At 36.0% G+C, this 7,639-nt stretch overlaps 1 protein-coding gene across 1 annotated transcript; it reads left to right on the top strand.

Annotated features, from left to right (window-relative positions):
• Positions 1 to 1,269: 1,269 nt before the first annotated feature.
• SARC_08219 (hypothetical protein) lies at positions 1,270 to 7,414 on the top strand (the record flags this gene model as incomplete). The annotated part of the gene is made up of 9 exons (XM_014297819.1): positions 1,270 to 1,532; positions 2,616 to 2,720; positions 3,795 to 3,941; positions 4,259 to 4,365; positions 5,003 to 5,169; positions 5,612 to 5,716; positions 6,431 to 6,537; positions 6,943 to 7,023; positions 7,253 to 7,414. The coding sequence occupies exons 1-9, from the start codon at positions 1,479 to 1,481 to the stop codon at positions 7,412 to 7,414; spliced, it is 1,035 nt and encodes a 344-aa protein (XP_014153294.1). The 5' UTR covers positions 1,270 to 1,478.
• Between the last annotated feature and the right edge of the window lie 225 nt (positions 7,415 to 7,639).

Genomic DNA, 7,639 nt, shown 5'->3' with positions numbered 1-7,639 from the left:
TATTTATGTGTAATTATTTTATTACATAGAGGGTCATGGTCATTAAAATTATATTGCCACACGTCATTAAAAAAATACGTAATGGCTTTTTTCATATATATAAAAAGTCAGATGGAACCCACACCGCTATATTTAAAATTCTTATTTATACGACAAATAAATAAAATTGACTACAGAAAAAAAATAGAGCTCAGCTCACCCCTTTCGGGGGCATGTTTCACAAGTGGTACTGGTTTCAGAAATATTTGGATATCGGTCAATTTGTATAATTTAGGAGGCTATGCAATTTTCGTAAACAACGGAAAATTCCTGCTCCGAAAATATGGTTCTGAAATTGGCATCGTCAACAAACTTTCAGGGTCGGTCATAACCCTGACAAAGTATGTCCAAAAAATAGGACGGACGCCGTCATTTCAAAAAATTACAGTCAAGTCTTGAATCAAACCGAAAAATGAATTTCTGAAACGTCCATGAGTAAGAAAAAATATATTGCCACACACGTTTTGAGTATTTCGAATGTAACCTAATGAAAATTACTCTATTTTCGACCCTTTTTTTTTTTCAATGAACCAAATTTTCACAAAACGTAAAGAAATTTTCTTTTTTAAAATATTATACACATACCGAAAATTGTATTTGTGAAAACGTCCATGAGTAAGAAAAAAAAGCTGCCACACAAGCCTAATGAAAAGCAGTCTATTTTTGAACCTTTTTTTTTAGGGGGTTGAAGGGAGGTGGGCTGATATCGCGAAATGCTGTATTCATATGTTTTTGCGTATTTATTTTCTTTGTTTTGCTTTTGGTTTTGTTTTTTTTTGGTTGATTTTTCTGGTAATGGTTTTTTTAGAAAGGGTTATCTGAACGCAAACGCTTATTTTTATGTTTTATATATGTAGTCAGACACTCTGTTAATCGATAGAACCCATTTCAAGATAGGGACATCACGAAATATACCTCTGACGTACGCGTATTTATATTTTACGTTTTCCGAATTCGTCAAAATGTTGGTGACGTGACTCTACTGTGAGTCATGATAAAATTGTGATATTTATAGCTTGTTGCGTTGTCATTGGTTTATCAAACTCTATATGACGATCACGCAATTGTGACCACCCAATGGTAAGGTTTGGACAATGATTGTACTGCACTTTCCATTGTCCAGAGATATTATTATTTACCAGTGACAACAACACCCACGAACACGACGGTCGCGGGGCTCGTGTACACTGTTAACTCATGATTGTACAGGGCAGATCCGCAGATCCACACGAAAGCCTGAACTTTGAGGAGAGTAAATAAATACATACAACGTATCTAAAGAGATACCATTGTTTTGTATGTGCGGAAGGCTATTCATGCGTATTTTGTGCACCTAAACGCAGTACAAATAGCTGTAAGTCCCCCATAGGTAGATAAATAAATGAGTAGCAACTAACCACTGTACAGCATCTACTGGTTGAATCCACTATCGTTCCAAGATGCCTTCCGATAATGATGGCACGGCAAAGCCGCAAACCTCAAAGAGTTCTGAGGTAATATCTTTGTTGTGTAAACGTTAAATGTGTATGTATTGTACAGACCGAGTTATCACGCATAATATATTTATATAAGTATATACTAGCATAGATAGTATCATCAGTCCTAGTTGTTGACCAGTGTGTTGTCATAGGGATGGATTGATGATGATTAAGGGCAGCTGCCGGTATACGGTACAGTCGGTACTCGACGATGCACCATGTGACCTGAAATTGGACTGCAAACACGCATTATCTGTGTTGTTAAAATAGTATCGTTGGCACGCAAACTTATTGTCATGTAAAAGTATTCTTCTCACTTTGATCATGTTCTAATATCGTTTAGTACTCCGGACCATTTCTTTTTCTGGTTCCGAGTGTACCTTTCAATTATGAGCCGAATGCTCATAGGTCGTGATATTGGATGACATTTGACAGTTGCTGACTTAGTTATTAGATCTACCGATACAATATATATATATATATATGAATATAAATATAAATATCTATACGAATACTATATATATATATATATACATCAATGTATATATTTAAATATTTATTTATCTGTATATGTATGTATATAGACACGCATATATATATATATATATATATATTATAAATATCAATATCCATATCCATATATATATATATATATATATACATAATCGTATATATATATATCTTTTCATATTTGTATCTTTGTATCTGTATGTATATATATTTATTTTTGATCAAAAATATATTTATATATTATCAGATATGTAGATATATAACCTATGCGTCTAAAGTTGTTTTTATATATTTATCAGTATATGTGCATACACACGCACACACACACGCGTATATATATATAAATATATTATATTAATGTACGCATGTATTTATATATATTCATTTTTGTATAAAAATACGCACGCGCACACTAACATACGTACATACCTATATTTGTGTCGTAGTCCTGATTCACGTACTTTCACACGTATGCACAATCACTCAAATTGCGCACTCAAACCCCTGTATATTCACACAAAATATGCAACAATCTTATATATGCTCACGCATCAGCACTCAAACTCTTTCATATCCAAACACAACAAGGGAGCCTCGTCACCCATGGCGCAGGCCAGTCGTAAAATTAAGTCCACAGCCGGGTCTGTCGCAAATCAGGTACAGAACGGAGTGAAAAAGCTTGTGCCACAAACGGTATGTCGGGAAGGGAATGGATGGGTGCAAGTTCTATATACCCGTTTTGATATAGATTGATATATACATGTATAATATATATAAAGTATATATATATATACGGATGTATATATATATATACGTATGTATATATATATATACGTATGTATATATATATATATTCGTATGTATATATATATATACGTATGTATATATATATATATGTATGTATATATATATTATTTATATCAACATACATATGTATAGATTTATTAATATAAATATACATATATTCATATATGTATAAATATAGATGTATTAATATATATATATATAGAAGTCTATATAAATATAATCATATATATATAAGATGTATTGATGTATATGTATAAGTGTATCCATCTATCTATATAAATATCGTATGTATATATATATATACATATGTATGTGTGTGTATGTATATATATATGTGGTTGTGTGTATGTATATATATTTGTTATATACATATAACAGATAATCTGTTCACAAAATTCTATGCCCCTGGATGTAAACTATAACAGATGAGGCTGTATAGTTCCATGTCGTATTTCCAGCTTCCCTAAATAGTAGTTATGCATACGTGTACAATGTATTATACACAGAGTATGAATACAGTCGTATATACTATGTGTCTATTTGCATATGTACTCTATGTATTGTACATGAAGTATGAATGTAGTTGTAAAGCATATAGTTGTAGTTGTAGTTACAATTATTTTTATAGTTGTATAATACTAGTAAGTATTGTGGCTATAGTATGTGTAGCGAGGTGCCTCTCATAGGTGTGTGTGTTCATATTTAGGGGTTGTTTATCAGGGTATCTCGTGCACAATGACATGCGTGGGCAGTCATTCAATAGGTCGAATATTTCATGTCACAGCGTGCGGTGAACGGATAGTTTCAGCCTGTTGTACATACGGATACACAACGTATCACACACACTGAACTTGTCGCAAATACACCTACAAACCATCGACCGTTTGACCTGCTTGTACGCTATGGTTATCAATATGCAGTATGTCGCAAATACTGATTCGTATCTCGTCGCAAATTCAGGAATTTTATTGGCCTGAGTGGGTGGCTCCTCTGAGTACTCCCATAAGTCGCAGGCGGCAGACTTTGGTTGTCTTGCTGTTCCTATCCATGCAGTCTCTGAGCGTCGTACTGACCGTAACAATGCTCTACAACATTATGTACACTTGGGTATGTACGTCTTCATACTCGATATATATATTTATTTATACACACATATATATATGTGTGTGTGTGTGTGTATGTATCTGCCTATTTGCCTATATACGTGTGTATGTATTTATATATATCTATGTGTATATATAATATATATTTATATTCATATCTTTTTATATCTATGCATTTATACCTGCTTGACTTTGTTGTGCTACTTTAGATACATTCCAGTATCATGTCTGAGACGTCTGTTGAAGTACATAAACGCTTGCTGGCGTCCCATGCACATCTACAGTGTAGACTGACATGTCGGCCAATTGTTTCCTTTGCAGTGGTTCATGATTCCTTACCTCACTTGGGTTTACGTCTTTGACGCCGAGGGTCCCAAGAGACCCGGAAGACGTCAGAAATGGTTCAGAGATCTTCCCCTGATGAAATGGTGTGTCGGCGAGTTTAGGGTTAGATTTGATTTAGCGATTAATATTTTGCTTTAGGTTTGTTTTCGACTGCATCCAATTCGGTTTACGAGTATGTGGCGGGTTATTTCGAACGTCATGTGCGCCTCATTTTCTTTCAGCGTAGAATCTACATTTATAGTCACATCACTATGCCAGGGATCGCTATATATCGTACAATCGTAGACACATCCTTATCTGCATACTATATTCAATTTGATCGCTATATATCGTACAATCGTAGATACATCCTTATCTGCTTACTATATTCAATTTGAACCCCATGTTCGCAGTTGAATACGCGCATTTGAAGTTTCCTATCGCTCAATACAAGACCACAACAAATCGAACATGAATGTCACATGTATTGACATACCTTTGTATCGGGGATGTGACAAGTACTTTTCAAAAATATATACAAAATTACATCCATAGTCAAAAAAATCTATTTTTGGAATTTGTTTTCCAAATTCAGGTTTGTAGACCACTTCGCCATCATTCGTTGATTGGAATCGGTGCTTACATGTGTAGTCACACTCCGTCATATCGAAAACCCATTCAGACATGAAAAATCCAGAACCCAAATCTAAATTTCAGTATCTTGTCCAATGCTACCACCAGGTTTGCAGATTACTTTCCCATTTCTCTGCACAAGACCGTTGACCTGGACCCAAAGCGCAACTACTTGTTCGCATATCACCCGCACGGCATCATTGGCATTGGCGTTGTGACATCATTCGGAACCAATTCCCGTGGTGTCGATGAGATGTTTCCCGGGATTCAGATTAGTAAGTTATTGGAAGGGGTGTATGTACATATGGATATGTATATATATATACATATACGTATCAGCCTGTAATGCAACAAGCGGATAGTTAGTTTTCATATCGGTATCATTGCCCTTTGCAAAACTCCAAATTTGTCATTGGTGCCCGCGGACTTCATTAAACCCTAAATCTCCAAAACACATACTCGCACCGATACATATGGCATGGAAATTCACACCAATGTACAGCTACACATACCGACTGCTCACATCTATGGATACGAATAGAATGCTGTTTTTTAACTACTAGGCGCACACAGCTTAATCGACCCAGCCCATACGTATGCGAATATATTGTAAGAAGCACGTATGCTGACACTATACCACCATGTATAGGTCCTGTGATGCTTGTGTATCGGTACCGGTAGACTAATATGTATATCGGTATATCCCGCTTTGTATAGGTCCCATGACGCTGTCTACGAACTTCCGCTTTCCATTCTATCGCGACTACCTCATGGCGCTCGGATTTGCGGATGTGGGCCGCACCTCCATCAACAACCATTTGGGTACGTTTATACAGTAATGCAATTGAACTAGTTCAGTACTTGTAGTGTATTAATTCGGTGCATTCCATAGCAAATCATTTGGGTGTATATATATATACTTGCAGCAGTTTAAATAGATTAGTCCAGCTGTTATAGGTGATCATTCGGTGCTGTCCATCAGCAACCATTTGGGTTCGTTTATGTCTGCAGTCGTGTAGCTGAATTAGTTCAGCAGTTTTAGTTTTAATAATTTGGTGAATTGGTAATGTACGTGATAAAATAATGTCACATATTACATTTCCCTGAGTTTGTGTCGTCCCATGTCTTTTTTTCACGTTTCAATATGCACAATAATGTCAGTTGCACCTGGTATTTATACTATATATATAGACATATATTTCTACATTTATACCTACATATCTATATATTGTAGATCGAACGCACACATCCTCCTAGTTCCGTCTCAGAATTGATTTCATGGTACAGCTGTTTGATGTTATGGTGTATATGCCCACATAGCGATGTGTTTATTTACATACAAACACTCATAGAGCAATATAGCTATTTAAATAGGTGTATTTATGTGATCGAAAAAAAAGTATTTTCTATATAGCTCAATTTATATTGGACCGGATATCTCCTTAGACACAAGTTGTCACTTTTCACACACGTACGGGCACGTGTAGACGCATCCTAAATTCATACTTCCCTACCTTGGGTCTCATCCCGATTTAGGTCCTACTGCTAAACCGGGAAGCTCGTGTCTTATCGTTGTCGGAGGGGCCGCCGAAGCACTGGATGCCATCCCCGAAACCATGGATCTCACTGTGTTGAAACGAAAGGTATGCCAATCACGTATCGATTGACGTGAACGTATTTTACGTATACATAGAACTATGTGGAGACATTGAGTGACTGAATATATAATTATTAAAGCTGTAGATTGATATATATATACATAGAGACCCACGCACACCCATATGATATGCTATGGGATGAGATGATCGAAGATTTGATTTGATATAATTTTAAAAAAAAATGATATGATTTTATATTTTATTTGCATTTATTCATACTTATGCATACATATAAATATATATATATATAGTCTCCATTCTCTCTACATCAACACACGTATACACACATATACGGACGTACAATCCCCCCCACGCTCATTCTCACTCTGACATATTTTAAACATTTCAACACATATTTTGACCGGCATTTCCTATCTTAATGACTCGCAGGGTTTCGTCAAAATGGCTATTCGCAACGGAGCGCCTCTCGTTCCCGTAATCGGATTCGGCGAAAACAATCTGTGGGACCAGGTATGCAACGTGTTTAGTGATTACAATGGTACTGTTATTATGCTTCATACAATGAAAGATATCTAGTCTGTTTGTGCACGAGACGCACAAAGACACAAACGATATATATATGTGTGTCTGTATGTACACATGTGTTTTTGTATTGTGATCACTTGTTCCACACCTGTATGCATAACCACCTTATTATATATCGCGGCCGTCTAATCGCCCGCACCTTTTTCCTAACCAGGTGCCAAACCCTCGTGGAAGTGATCTCCGGGAGCGCCAGAATGGTATCATGAAAAGGCTGGGCTTCTCCACCCCATTGCTATTCGGCAGAGGCGTGTTCCAGTACAGATACGGCATTGTCCCGTACCGAGCTCCCGTGCATGTTGTTGGTACGTACATATGAGGGCACATGTAGTGTGTTTTATCATTTGTTGGTTGGTACTTTTTAGGACACATGTAGTCTACTTTAAGGCCGCTGTTATATATATAGGTTAGTTATGGGTATTACTGATGTGTATTTACATTGCACATGTAGTGTACTTTAAGGTTATTGTTATATATATTGGTTAGTAATGGGTATTATTAATGAGTATTACTGATGTGTATTTACATTGCACATGTAGTGTAC

The sequence above is a fragment of the Sphaeroforma arctica genome (genome assembly GCF_001186125.1).
Source record: "Sphaeroforma arctica JP610 unplaced genomic scaffold supercont1.719, whole genome shotgun sequence".
Taxonomy (NCBI): domain Eukaryota; class Ichthyosporea; order Ichthyophonida; genus Sphaeroforma; species Sphaeroforma arctica.
Note: the sequence above shows the minus strand (reverse complement) of the source record. Positions and strands in the feature narration are given on the sequence as shown.